The sequence below is a fragment of the Salvelinus namaycush genome, chromosome 10 (genome assembly GCF_016432855.1).
Source record: "Salvelinus namaycush isolate Seneca chromosome 10, SaNama_1.0, whole genome shotgun sequence".
Taxonomy (NCBI): domain Eukaryota; kingdom Metazoa; phylum Chordata; class Actinopteri; order Salmoniformes; family Salmonidae; genus Salvelinus; species Salvelinus namaycush.
The window spans coordinates 35,327,176-35,341,709 of record NC_052316.1 but is presented as its reverse complement, the minus strand read 5'-3'; the positions used below and the strand labels follow the sequence as shown (position 1 = coordinate 35,341,709).

The window sequence follows — 14,534 nt, the reverse complement described above, 5'->3', positions numbered from 1 at the left end:
TTGTGTCATTCTCAAAACTTTTGGCCACAACTGTATACCCTTAGGTGTGTGTCATGACAGTCTCAAAGGTCCTACAGTATATCTGTGTCCCCGGCCCTCATTCATCTGTAAGGGCTAACTTACAGACCCTTGTGGTAAATCTGTTCCTGATAGGGACATGAGAGGAAACGGTAATTGTCAGTGGTGGAGAGCCGAGGCCTATGGTACATTCCCACTTTCTTGGGAATGCTCTGAATGCATTGTATGTTGGTACAACATTCCAGGTTTTTATTTAATCTGAATTCAATCCTACTGACAATGCAGTGTTAGCCAAACTGGGTCTTCTCCGAAATCAACAGCCCTATTTTGTACCAAGGTAATCAACCGAAATCTTCCAAGGATAAAAACACTTTGCTGAACAGAGAAACGACACTTTGTACCATAGAAAACACATTCAGGACAGGTAATAAGGAAAGGCTGCTAAAACAATTTCCAAAATGTCTTTTCATTTTCCAACGTTATGGTTTCAAATGAGATGAAAGCAAAGCGGTGGCAGGACAAGCACACAGTCTGTAAGAAAAGTGTAAATTACAACAAGGTAAAGAACTAACACAAAAGCACAAAGCACAGTGTTAACCTTGAAAACATTAGAGAGTGAAAGACTTATCTACAAAGGAATGTGAGTATTCCTTACAGGCAGAGACAGTCAAAAAACAAACAAATCTTATTTGAGAAAAACGTTCATGCAAAAGTCAAGTTTGACCTAAATGTACCTCCTACACATTTCCATGTACAGCTTTGTGTAGAAAAAAAACTGATGAAAGCATTCATGCCACTTTGTAAAAGTATATTTATTAATGTGCACACATGTACCATGAAAAGGCAATCCAATACAAAGAACCTCTCAACAGCACAACAATAAGCTCTGATTGCTGATGAGAGAGTTTTTCGCAGGCAGATCAACTGCTTCCAAAAGAGGATATCAGTATGCTGAATGCAGTCATAGAGGTGGTTTCATAAAAGTTATTCGGGGCACAGATACAGGAATTTAATTTGATCACCCTGTTGCAGGACATTTTAAACTATTTTGTGTATTTGAGGTTTAAAAAGGCTTCTGAAGCTTGTAATTTCACATTTGAAATGTTAGACTTGATTTTCCCTAAAAATGTATCAACACCTACAAAAATGCCCATTAATTATAATCCACATAATAATTCACAGTTGCTATTGCTGCAGGATTATTTTCCTGATGTAGCAAACTGGCTCAAATTAAGATCCTACATCTGTAGAATACAACATTTACAGTATGTAGTGTGTGGTGCTTGGAGTGTGAGGTGCTTGGAGTGTGTGGTGCTTGGAGTGTGTGCTGCTTGGAGTGTGTGCTGCTTGGAGTGTGTGCTGCTTGGAGTGTGTGGTGCTTGGAGTGTGTGCTGCTTGGAGCGTATTTTTGTGATGCTCGGGGTGTTTTTGTTGCAGACAGTGGATTTCAATCACATAGGATATTCCTGAATAGATTGTCAGATGGGTCTTGAGGTGTTGAGTTAAAGTTCCTCTTTCTTCTTGAGGATGATATTCCGTACCATTTCAGCTATTTTAGGTCGGAGTTCTTTGACAGAGACACTGGGCCCCCAGGCATCCACGACTTTCCCATCTGTATCGATGAGGTACTTCCAGAAGTTCCAGTCAGGCTCTTTTCCTGACATCTCTGTAAAGAATCAAAAGAGACATTTTTTTTGTGACAATTCCATAAAACATAAATACTTATTATGTGTTTCCGGGGCGGCAGGTAGCCTAGGGGTTAGAGCGTTGAACTAGTGACCGAAAGGTTACAAGATCAAATCCCCGAGCTGACAAGGTAAAAATCTGTCGTTCTGGCCCTGAAAAAGGCAGTTAACCCACTGTTCCTAGGCCGTCATTGAAAATAAGAATTTGTTCTTAACTGACTTGCCTAGTTAAATAAAGGTTAAAATTATATATTTTTTAATTGCATGATAATGAATCGAGAATTAACCACATATACAGTATATTCATTGTGTGTTAAAATAGCATGAATACAAATTAGCATCTGACCAAAAGCCATGTTTCAACCCCTAGTTGTTGCGATTTGAAAAAATGCATTGAATAAAATATTTAGACATAGTACACTTAAAGTTGAATAAAATATTTAGATATAGTACACGTAATAAAATATTTAGATATAGTACACTTAAAGTTGAATAAAATATTTAGACATAGTACACTTAATAAAATATTTAGATATAGTACACTTAAAGTTGAATAAAATATTTAGATATAGTACACTTAAAGGTGAGGAGAAGATTGCAATCATCATTCCTTCCAGCCTTTCACTAGTGTGGTAAAAATGTAATTTGCCTCTTTTTCTCCTTCCCCTTGATTTTTCCTGACGTTTGAATCACCTACGCTCTGAGGGTCCGTTTGTAAAAACGGGCAGCCTGCCAGTAGCCTGCCATTTTATCTCCCGCTGGGGGACCCAACCTCCCACTCAAACCCATAATAAACCAAACACACTTAAGACACACACACTCTCTGAGCTGGCCTAGGCTTGCTAATGAGTCCACAAAGACGGTCGCTGTCTGCCCAAGTCAGTCAGGGGTTATAGACTTGTTGTTCATACTTCAAGCTATTCAGGAAAAAGTTGGAAAATGCATCCCCCACCCATAGCCGTGTACAAAACATTAAGAACACTGGCTCTTTCCATGACATCCACTGACCAGGTGAATCCAGGTGAAAGCTGTGATCCCTTATTGATGTCACTAGTAAAATCCACTTCAATCAGTGTAGATGAAGGGGAGGAGACAGGTTAAAGATGCATTTTTAAGCATTGAGACCACTGAGACATGGATTGTGTATGTGTGTCATTCAGAGGGTGAATGGGCAAGACAAAAGATTTAAGTGCCTTCGAACGGGGTATGGTAGTTGGGGTCAGGTGCACCGGTTTGTGTCAAGAACTGCAATGCTGCTGGGTTCTTCATGCTCAACAGTTTCCCGTGTGTATTAAGAATGTGTGTCAAGGCATTATTCCACGGGGACACAGGTGGCAAATAGAACCGTCATTGGGCCAGCGCTGGTGTGCCGTCCTGAACACATGCTCTATTGATTTAATGACATTAATTGTTGACCAGTTGAAAAGGGATTTTATTGAAATGGATAACAATTGAAGAGAAACACACAGCTCTTCAAGGAGCTGTTAATGAGGATGGCATATTCAATGAACTAATAAAAACTAACCAAGCGCTCCAGGACAAGTTGTCTACAGAAATAAAGGAGCTTAAAATCAAGAAATTCAACCAAGACAAAAAAGACAAGGCCGAGAACAAAGTCTACTTCTGGAGGAACCCTGACAAGAGGTCCTGCTCCTCCTCTCCATGGCAGACGCAGGAAGGATGCCGCTTACTTCTATCCACTCCCGTCTGACCAACGCTCTACAACCAGCTCCTCATCTGCTTCCAGTGACAGTTTTTTATACAACGAGAGACTGGGCCAACAGAAGCAGGTAGGTGGCCGTGGCCACGCGTACCGACGAGATGCCGTACCCAACGGGGTAAGAAGAAACTACTACCAGAGGCAGAGGGGACCGTACACAAGGTCCCAGAACCCATGGGATTGAATGTCTTTAATTTATCAGGCAAGATTTTGAGCCCTGCCCATGTCTCCTTGATTAATAAAGGGTTATTTTGTGCCTACAACTCAGTGCAACGATTTCGATGTTAAGGTAGACAAGTTTAAGTTTTTTAGTAACATCCGTTTAAGCGGAAACTTTATCTCCCCTAATCGTGATATTTCTACTGAACATGTAAGTTGCTCACCTGCACATACTCCGACTCCTTTTAGAAGTAAGATTTATTTTGTACCTCCAGCCAATCGCAATCACTCTATTGAGACATTTTGCAGACTCGTTGAAAAATAATCTCCTTAAGAAGAAATAGGAGTACATATCTTTCCATAATTTACCCAAGGATGAAAAACAAGCCTTGCTTGACTTACAATCCAATACGTCAGTCCGTACCCGCCCTGCTGTTAAGGGTGGGTCGCTTGTACTCATGGATAGGACAGTTTATGTAAATGAGTGTCATAGACGACTGCTTGACAACACCTTTAACAACAAACTCAGAAGTGACCCCACTTCCCAATTTCAGAACACTGTCTTTACTCTCCTAGATGGGTACTTAATTTCTGGTCAGATCACCAAAAAAGAACACAACTTTTTGGCTATTCAACACCCTAAAATTGTAACTTTCTATACAAAATTACACAAGAATGTAGCGGGCACTGACGCAGTAACGGCCCCTTTATCGACTTTCGTTTACTTTTTTATTAGACCACTCGCAGAACAGCTCCCCTTTTTTGTAAAGGTCACCAGCAATATGATCTCTATTATTAAATCATTTGATCCTCTCCCTGATAATACTTTGTTAGTCACTTCTGATGTTGAGTCATTATACACGAATATTCCACACGAGGGCGGTATTGAAGCCATGGAACATTTTCTTCTGCAACATTTTATTCAGACAAATGGTACTGTGATGGGATCCCCCATGGCTCCTAACTATGCTAATTTGTACGTGGGTTACATGGAGAAACAGTCCATTTTCAACTGTCTCCCAAAAAAATTCTTGCCGAACATTATTATTTGGAAATGGTACATCGATGATATTTTTGTTCTATGGAGGGGTGATGCAAAACAGCTCCAGGCATTCCATGCTTTTCTTAACTCTGGTTCTGAGCACCTGAGATTTACTATGCAATCTGACACACGTCAAATCAGTTTCCTTGATCTTCTGATTTTATGTGAGGATAATGTTCTATACACTGATCTTTACAGGAAACCTACTGATCCTAACAGTTTGTTGAGGGCTGATAGTTGTCACCCGCTTCCCTTGAAAAGCAGTTTGCCCTACAGCCAATTCTGTCAAATCAAAAGTGTGGTGTATTGAGAAATGTATTATGTGTTAATGAGTTTAGATTTAAAACGGTTGCAAATAGCCAATGACATTTGTAGGCAGAGGTTGAGTTATTTGAATTACCAAATGACAATGGAGTTTCCGTTCTTGCATTGAAGTGATTGAATTACGAGATGTAAGGGCGGTAAAGGTTTAATGATGTATGGGAGAGTTGGGCTAAAGACACTGTAGAGAGTAGTCGACTGTAATGTGTTAAGGAGAACATTAAATATATCTGTTCCATTTATTATAAGTATGCTTCGGAGTCTTCAGTAAAAGAACCCAGCATCTTAGGATGCAACAACTGGCGACGAGGATAACAGAATTCTGAGACAAAATCCTCAGACTACTGATGACCAACCGAGTGAACGAGCTAGAAACTTAGCTAGTACTAATGTTAGTAAATGAGTTGGTCAGCTGGGAAGAAATAGCGCATGGGCTAATGAGAGCTATGGCACTTTTCAGTAGTGAGACCGGTTTGTGATTCCAAGAGGCTATCTAGAGCTTCAGCACATATGAGGAGTGATTTTTGCAGTTAACGAGATAGCTGACGACCGCAGAAGAACGGTGTTTCTATCAGTAGTGGGTTCAAAGATGTTAATGCTGCTGAAAGATTTATTAGCGCTGAAGAAGCAGGGAGAGGCTAGCTTCCAGGAGATAATTTCAGCTCTGAGAGATTTTTATGTTGAGCGAGAGGTATGTTTTTCGGAATAGGAAACAGTTGGCGGGAGAGACGTTAGCTGAGTACATAGCATCGCTAAAGGGATGGCAGCTACATGTGAGTTTGGTGCTGCACTAGAGAAGCAGCTGAGGGACCAGCTAGTTTATGGAGTTGCCAGTAAGGAGCTGCATGGCAAGATGTTAAGCGCGGCATATGGGAAGAATTTAACATGGGCAAAAGTATTGGACATTGTCAACAACTTGGAGTGCACAGCCCAGAGTATGCAGAAATTCCAGCAGACATCGACTCAGTTGAGATCCGATCAGTTGTCCACAAAATGGGAGGGGCATCGACCCGGATCCGACAGGGAGAAACAGTGGATGTCAGACCAGAAGGGGGAGACCTCAAAGCCCTGTTTTCGCTGTTTGGCTGTTTGGGGACAGGACATTCACAGCAGACCTGCCGTTACAAGGATTTCCAATGCAGAGTGTGCCAGAAGACTGGACATCTTAAAAGGGCTTGCAGAGTGAGAGTATCTGCGGGGAGCAGCGCGTTTTCTAAGCAACGCTCTCAAATAGTGCACTCTAATCCAGTGAAGGGGACAGGCTACTTGACAACAGATCAAGTTGAGGAGGCAGAGCTGCTCCTGCCTGCAGGCTCCAGCACGGTCGGAAATCACCAGTCAGAAAAGGACTTGGGACTTTTTACTGTGTGTAGTGATCGTGAGTATGTGAAACCGTACATGGTCATGGTGAGAACTTACTCAGCTCAGCCTATTCAGTTATTGGGACAGCTGGAGGTTAAAATGAAATGTGGTGCTCAAGTTTTACCATTACCTCTATTAGTGTCAAACGGGAAGGGTCCTACGCTAATGGGGAGGAACTGGATTCAGCACCTCAAATCAGATTGGTCAAGAGTGAACCATGTGTCAGACCCAGTTGCGCAGCTGTGCGATAAATATGCTGAGGTGTTTAGTGGTGAACTGGGTGTGGTAAAGGGAATTAAAGCCAAAACTCAAGTGTCAGAGAAAGCAGTTCCAAAGTTTTGTAAGGCTAGACCTGTGCCTTATGCACTCAGACAGGCAGTAGACAAACAGCTTACAAAGCTAGAAAAACAAGGAGTGACCCCACCCATAGAGTCCAGTGAATGGCCAGCACCTATAGTTTGCATTCCAAAGACAAACTGAGGTGTCAGAATATGTCATGATTACAAGGTGACTGTAAATGCATGAGTGGATGTGGACCAGTACCCCTTACCAAAGACCCTGGACTTGTTTGCTACTCTAGCCGGGGGTAAACAGTTCACAAAGTTAGACCTTACACAGGCCTACCTGCAAGTGGAGGTAGATCAAGAGTCAAAGCATTTCCTGACTATAAAACATGTTGAAGGGTTTATACCAGATGAATGGCCTGCCTTATGGAGTATCAAGTGCTACAGCTATATTCCAACGTAGTATGGACCAGGTTGTACAGGGTTTACCTGGGGTTGTGTGCTTTCTGGATGATATTCTTATCACAGGGAAATCGGCAGAGGACCACTTACAGAACGTAGAAGCAGTGTGACAGAGGCCGCAGCACCCAATGTCACAGGAAGGCCAAAAAGATCATCAAGGACATCAACCACCTGAGCCACTGCTTGTTCACACCGCTACCATCAAGAAGGCGGGGTCAGTACAGGTGCATCAAAGCTGGGACCGAGAGACTGAAAAACAGCTTCTATCTCAAGGCCATCAGACTGCTAAACAGCAATCATTAACTCAGAGAGGCTGCTGCCTACATTGAGAACCAATCACTCGCCACTTTAATAAATGGATCACTAGTCACTTTATACAATGCACTCTAAATAATTCCACTTTAATAATGTTTACATATCTTACATTACTCATATCACATGTATATACTGTATTTTATACCATCTACTGCACCTTGCCTATGCCGCTCGGCCATCGCTCATCCATATACTTACATGTACATATTCTCATTCACCCCTTTAGATTTGTGTGTATTAGGTAGTTGTTGGGGAATTGTTAGATTACTTGTTAGATATTACTGCACTGTCGGAACTAGAAGCACAAGCATTTCGCTACACTCGCATTAACATCTGCTAACCATGTGTATGAAACAAATAACATTTGATTTGGATTTGATAGGCTTCCCATGAAAGGAGGGGGGCGGGGGGGGTCCCAGAGACCAATCCAAACTATCGAGTATCTTTTTTAGATGTACTTCCCATTTTAGCTAAGGACATAGCCAGGGAAACTACCAAGGACGAGTGTTTGGCAAAAGTGAAGCACTTCACACTTACAGGGTGTCCTAACCATGTTACTGATCCTGAACTAAAGCCTTATTGAATGAGAAGGACTGTAGAAAGTGATTGTGTGTTATGGGGTATGAGAGCGGTGGTGCCGGTCTACTCTACAGAGGGACCTACTGAAGGAGCTACATGAAAACCACTGGGGCGTGGTCAAAATGAAAGCTCTTGCAGGAGCCACTTCTGGAGGCCCAGGTTAGACTCAGACATAGAAGAAATTGGTAAGGAGATGCCAATTGTGTCAGTCTAATAGACATATGCTGAACCTTGCACCAGTGCATCCTTGGAAATGGCCTGAGGCCATTCATATAGATTTTGCTCAAAAGGGAAAGCACCAGTTCTTAGTAGTTATGGATGCATACTCACGCTGGCCAGAAGTAAAATGTATGAGTAATACTTCAGCTACAGCCACGGTAGAGACACTCCGGGGAATGTTCTCAGCCTACGGGTTAGTTGAGGAGTGAGTTTCAGACAATGGGCCGAGGGCTGGTGTCAAAAGAGATGGAGATATTCTTCCAGTTGAATGGGGTGAAACACATCAAATCGGCTCCTTTTCATGCAGCTTCAAATGGCGCAGCAGAGTGACTTGTACAGAATCTAAAACAGGCTCTTGAGAAGGACAATTCCTCAGGACGGTCTGTACAGCATAGTGTGGACAACTTTCTGTTTGCCTTCAGGAATACCCTGCATGCCATAACTGGAATAACTACAGCAGAGTTGTTCCTAAAAAGACAGGTTAGAACAAGGTTATCCCAGCTTTTCAGCTGACACGCAGTCTAAGATACAGGACAAGGGGGTGGGCAAGCGTCTACATTTTTTTGTGTGGGAACAAACAGTACTTGTCCGAGATTACCAGGGAGGAGAGAGAGAGAAAAGGGTACTTGGTCCTGTAACCTGCTTAGTGCAGACTGAGGGAAAATTGTGTAAGAAGCATGTGGCTCAAATGATGATGCAACACAATGAAAGAGAAGACCTGAATGTGTCAGAGTGGAACATTTCTGATTGGGACTTGGGAACTACGACTGTGACGGGCATGCATACAGAGACACAGATTGTGCCAGGCCGTGAGCCTGAGGGCCCAGAGCATCATAAGAGGCCAAAAAGGGTCAGAAGGCCTCCGGACCGATTGGATCTGTAAACAGGTTGTATATGTGAAAAACTGTTTTGGAAAACCCATGATGTTCATCAAGGATGTTTTCAGAGGAAGTGAGAATTTCCGGGGAGGAGTGTGGTGTATTGAGAAATGTATTATATGTTAATGAGTTTAGATTTAAAACGGTTGCAAATAGCCAATGACATTTGTAGGCAGAGGTTGAGTTATTTGAATTACCAAATGACAATGGAGTTTCTGTTCTTGCATTGAAGTGATTGGATTACGAGATGTAAGGGCGGTAAAGGTTTAATGATGTATGGGAGAGTTGGGCTAAAGACACTGTAGAGAGTAGTCGACTGTAATGTGTTAAGGAGAACATTAAATAAATCTGTTCCATTTATTATAAGTATGCTTCGGAGTCTTCAGTAAAAGAACCCAGCATGTTAGGATGCAATAAAAATAATTTGCAAAAAACAATCAGAATTTGACAGAAATATGGCTGAGACACAAAGAAAATGAAATGAGAAGGAGTACAAAAATGTTCAGATTAATACTGCCATTGAGAAAATTCAAAACATTATCAAGACATGATCTCTTACAAGGACAGTCTCGCAAAAAGAAGCATTCTTGCGTTCTAACTACCCGCTATTCAAAGTGCTCTGAACAAATTAAGGGAATCGTTCACAAACATTGGCACATTCTAAGATCTGATGACAGTATCGGTAATGTGTTTTCGGACCCTCCCTTGGTCGTATTCTCGCGGGGCAGAAATCTCAGAGATCAATTGGTAAACTCTGATATACCACCCTAAAATATCCCTGCACAACGTTTATTTGCGCCTCTACCGGATGGAAACTACAAGTGTAATGGCTGTGCTCAATGCAATGGCACTTACTAATGTAGATCTTTCAAACACCCCCAAAAAGGGAAACAGATCCCAATCAAAGGTGTTATCACGGGCTCCACTAAGGCAGTTATTTATCTTATAACTTATAAGCGTGAATTAAAAGTATGAATCTCGGAGCATCGTAGCACCATTAGGTGCAAAAACTTGACTTACCCAGTTGCGGCCCACTTTATGGAAGCGAACCACTCGATTTTGTCCCTACGTTATATCGGCATCGAACATGTCAACCTCCCTAGGAGAGGCGGTGACCTCGACAATTTATTATTAAAACGAGAGGCTGCCTGGATCTTTAATTTAAAGACCCTTGCTCCCTTTGGTCTCAATGTAAACTTTGATCTGAAGCCATTCTTGTGATTTTGCTATTCATTGTAAACATTTGTAGGCCTATGTAGCCAAATTCTATCTATGATCAAATGCTATCCATTCATGTTTTTTGTATGTTATTTTTATATGAGAATTAACCAATGATATCAGGCCACACCCGGCCATGATTACAGACACCTGTGTGTGTCCTTTGACAGTATATAAACTAGTGACCCGCAGTGTTTGTCATTATACCCTGATAAAGACAGCTTGTCTGTGGAAACATTGGATATTAGGTTATTAAATGATTACATCTGAGGTCCTAGAGCTCCCCTTTTCTTTTTAATTTACTAAGAATGGCCCACCACCCAAAGGATATCCAGTTAACTATACACAGACACCTTATAAAGATAATTAGGTGGGTGCTTACATTTGTCCTATTTCACAAATGAATATCCCACTCCCCCTGAGAGTGGGGTCAGAGCCAGGAATCAGCAATTACTGACAGTGACCCTGGAACAATTATGGTTAAGTGCCTTGCTCAAGGGCATATTGACAGATTTTCACCTAGTTAGCTGGGGAATTTCAACCAGCGACCTTTCGGTTACTGGCCCTACGCTCCTAACCGCAAGGCTACCTGCCGCCGATACATCTAGATGTATATGTGTGTATGTGTATATGCCTCTGCCCCCATCCATCCCTCATCTGTTCACTCACCCACAAGGTACTTGAAGGCATTGTTGGCCCCGGTGCCCACCACAGCAATCTTGCTGAAGAGGGGGAAGGAGACTCCGTAGACACGCCGGACAAAGGCGTCAATGTCCATGTCGCTGCCAGGCTCCTGCTGGCCGAACTGGTTGCAGGGGAAGGCCAGGACGTTGAAGTGGGACGGCCCAAAGTCCCTCTGCAGCTGTTGAAGGTCCGTGTAGTGATCCTCAGTGAAGCCACAGTCACTGGCCACATTCACCACAAGAGACACCTGCAGGCAACCATAATACTAAAAATATAAACGTTGTACTGATGAAAACTGTTATCGATAATATGAAAATAACCAGTAGCCTTTCATTGGTGCTGAATGCTATGTCCAGTGCTTGACTGAAATAGGTACCGGTACTCATTTTGGGTACTGGTACTTCTTATATTTAGGTGGAGGAGCTCCACAATACTTTTGAGCAAATATTCTATAAGAGGGACAGGAGCTCAAGCATTAGAACATTTGAGGTGCCGGTACTCAGCTCCAGTGAGCTCCTGCCAAAGTCACGTACTGGCATTTCAATGTGATGTTGGCTATGTGACCAGATGACACATTTGGTAAGGGCACAGGGGTTATTCCATAAAATAGTTTGACCCTTTAATCCTTCCTGCTCTGTGTGTAGGGACTACCACAGAGCTACAAGACTAATTGAGTGGGCATGGTTTCAAGGAAAACAAGATCAAAGGTTTGGAGGTGAATGTAAGTGATGAGGAGTCTCTGAGCAGTGGGAATAGTGGAGGTTCAGGCCAGATAGTAATGAGGGTGATAGTAAAAGAAGCCCTGGAAAATGGTCAATCGTTGCAATAATGTTTGGTCAAGTCAAATTCTTTATATCCATTAAAATATTTTTGCAATTCTGGGCCAATAGCTCAGTTTTAGTATTGAACAGATACAGTGACATTTTGATCAAATAGAAGATATATTACATTACATGTGATTTGCTATGACACATGTTTTTTTGCCTGCACTACAGATGGCTATATCGGGCCTCTAATGCAGGACTAGTAAAGGCCCAGTGCACTACTTTTGTGCCAAATAATTTTTTCCAATGAATCACTTGAACACTGGAATTATAGAATTGCACCAACACATTCCAAACATCCTTGAGGTGAATGTTTGAGCCATTACTTCCCACTGGGCACACACTGGTTTAATCAATGCTGTTTCCATCTTATTTCATTGAAATTATGTTGAACCAACATGGAATAGATGCTGAAGTAATGTCTGTGCCCAGTGGGCTGTCCTATGTTCTCTTATGTGAATGTGTGACTCATGGAGACAGCAACAACAAAAGTGATTCGTGAGCCTGGTTTTGTGAGCCATGTTTATGGCCAACTTTATATTTCTGTATTTTTCTATACATCTCCCTTCCTCTTCAAGGTCTATAATTGTATCCATCAAAATGAAAAGTTGCTATTCCATTTCTAAAGTGTTTCATTTACATTTTACACTACTCCAGAACTACTTACAATAGTAAGTGCATACATTTTCATACTGGTCCCTCGTGGGAATTAAACCCACAACTCTGGCATTGCATGCTCTACCAACTGAGCTACACAGGACTGTTTCATTATTTATTTTTTAATTGAGCTTCTATGATTTTATAAATCCCTTTTGTAAAATTGTATAAAGCGCTAGAATAATACTGCACAATAATAAACTCTAAAGGAGAAATAAATAAATGCTTCGCAATAAATTCCTCATGAATGCTCCATTTAGCAGACATGCACTTTTCATTGTGCATTGTGTTTTCGTTTATTAAAAAGTGTTTGCATCAGTATCCCTGGCGGTGCACCCGGCCTTTAAATAAATGCAGCTCGTGGCGAAACACTGCGAGAAAAAGAAGTGTTTACCTGTAGTGCTCATATGGTATTGCTGTCCTCTAGTGTCAATACGACGGAACTACACGTGGTAAGGATAGAAAATGGGCAGATTTGGGAACGCCTCTTTCTACTGTATCACTTTAAATTCTGTTCAGATTATGCAGCATGCAGACGGTCTATAGAATGTGTCCTGTGATATGGTTATACCCAATGAAAAAAGTTGACAATTAATAAATACAAGTTTTAAATATGTATTAAAATGGCCCACCTTGATGTTTTAAAAATATTACATTATCACTGACTACAGAAGGGAATATTACCTCTCTTTTATAAGGCATATGAAATAACTTTATGCAGGTTACGTTATAGTCAGTAATATACAACCAGACATAACAGTTGGATCAAACTAAGGCTAGCTATTGGCCAAACAATAAATTTACTATTGGCCAAACAATTTAATTTAGCAACGTTGGAGTCCAGCAGCAGTTGCCACGTATACAGATGATAGACACAAATAATTTGGTCTTAAACTTAGCATTTTATTCATAAGAGTAAGATGCTATTGTTATAAAACATGCATAGATCATACATGCCTTATGAAAGGAAAATCCGCAGCATGCATTCACCGGTAAACAAATGCCACATTTGCATAGGCTACCGTGCAAAAGTTGGTAGGCTCGAGTTTCAAACTTACCGAACCCCTGTATTTTTCCAAAGAGACTAATCTCCCTCTGCTATTAACAACTTTGAAAGTGTACAAATCTTTCTGTTTGGCCTCATTTAGACTGAATAAGATCAATAGCAATGTGAGGACAGAAAGCATGTCTTCTTATTTATCAATGTACAACGTAAGCTATTTACTGTAGAAGCTTCTGTGCGCTGAACTTCTTCTTCTTATTCAAGCTTTTATGGCAGACTACATCTTTTGGTGAATTGCCGCCACCTACTGTACCGGGTTTAATAATGGGCATTCCGGTTCTTTTCAGTGAGCTCTTTTAGCTACCAAACGGCTCTTTAAAAAAAATATGTTTTGTATTTTTTCAAGTCAAACAGTTGCGATAGTTTGATTATTTGGTGTTAAAACGTGTTAAAACGATTCTAATTAAATTATTAAATGAAATCATACTCTACCTTAACCACAATGTATTTAAAAATGCATTGGTTTGTTATGAAAAATAATGCTATTAAACATTTGCATTTAAAGTATAACTTTTTAATGTATATAAACAAAGTGCATATAAATCTAACCATTCAAAACGAATACAATCTGAACAGCATAATAGAATACTGCACCATATCAAAGAAAAATAAATAACAATTTGCAAAACTGCAGCATCCCACTTAAAACATTAAACTGGTCCCTCTTTTCTCTCTCTTCTTTATTGCCATGTTATAACCAGCAGCACACAGCAATGCTGACCAATGCTGCTTTTATGAGAGATTTGCATTCAGAAATGCAAGCTGCCTCACTTTCGAGGGGCTGATGCGGTTTCTTCTCTCAGTAATTATTTGTCCCGTTTTCAAGAAGACCCTCTCAGAGGGAACGGATGTGGCCACTATGCAGATTCTCCCTGACATGATTTTAGTAAGCCGTGGGTAGACAGAGGCCTTGTTCTTCCACCAGCTCAGAGGATCTGCAGATCTTTGGAGGAGTGGCTCCTCCAAATAGGATCGGACCTCCATTATGGCATCTGCTGAGGGATTCCTTCGTGCTGTATCCCCAGTGGCTTTCTCGTCAAACAG

General features: G+C 41.3%; 1 protein-coding gene across 1 annotated transcript; it reads right to left on the bottom strand.

The window, feature by feature from the left end:
- Positions 1–812: 812 nt before the first annotated feature.
- On the bottom strand, positions 813–13,674 carry gpx7 (glutathione peroxidase 7). Its single transcript, XM_039001994.1, has 3 exons — positions 13,486–13,674; positions 10,932–11,193; positions 813–1,684 (listed from the first exon to the last, which is right to left on the bottom strand). Exons 1-3 carry the CDS (start codon positions 13,612–13,614, stop codon positions 1,521–1,523), a joined length of 555 nt encoding a protein of 184 aa, XP_038857922.1. The 5' UTR covers positions 13,615–13,674; the 3' UTR covers positions 813–1,520.
- Between the last annotated feature and the right edge of the window lie 860 nt (positions 13,675–14,534).

Excerpts from the sequence above, each read along its gene's own strand:
- gpx7 (XM_039001994.1), bottom strand. The coding sequence starts at position 13,614 with ATGCTTTCTGTCCTCACATTGCTATTGATCTTATTCAGTCTAAATGAG. Across the intron at positions 11,194-13,485 it reads TGGAAAAATACAGGGGTTCG|GTGTCTCTTGTGGTGAATGT; the intron begins GTAAGTTTGAAA and ends GGTTGCCTGCAG. Across the intron at positions 1,685-10,931 it reads TGCCTTCAAGTACCTTGTGG|AGATGTCAGGAAAAGAGCCT; the intron begins GTGAGTGAACAG and ends GATTCTTTACAG.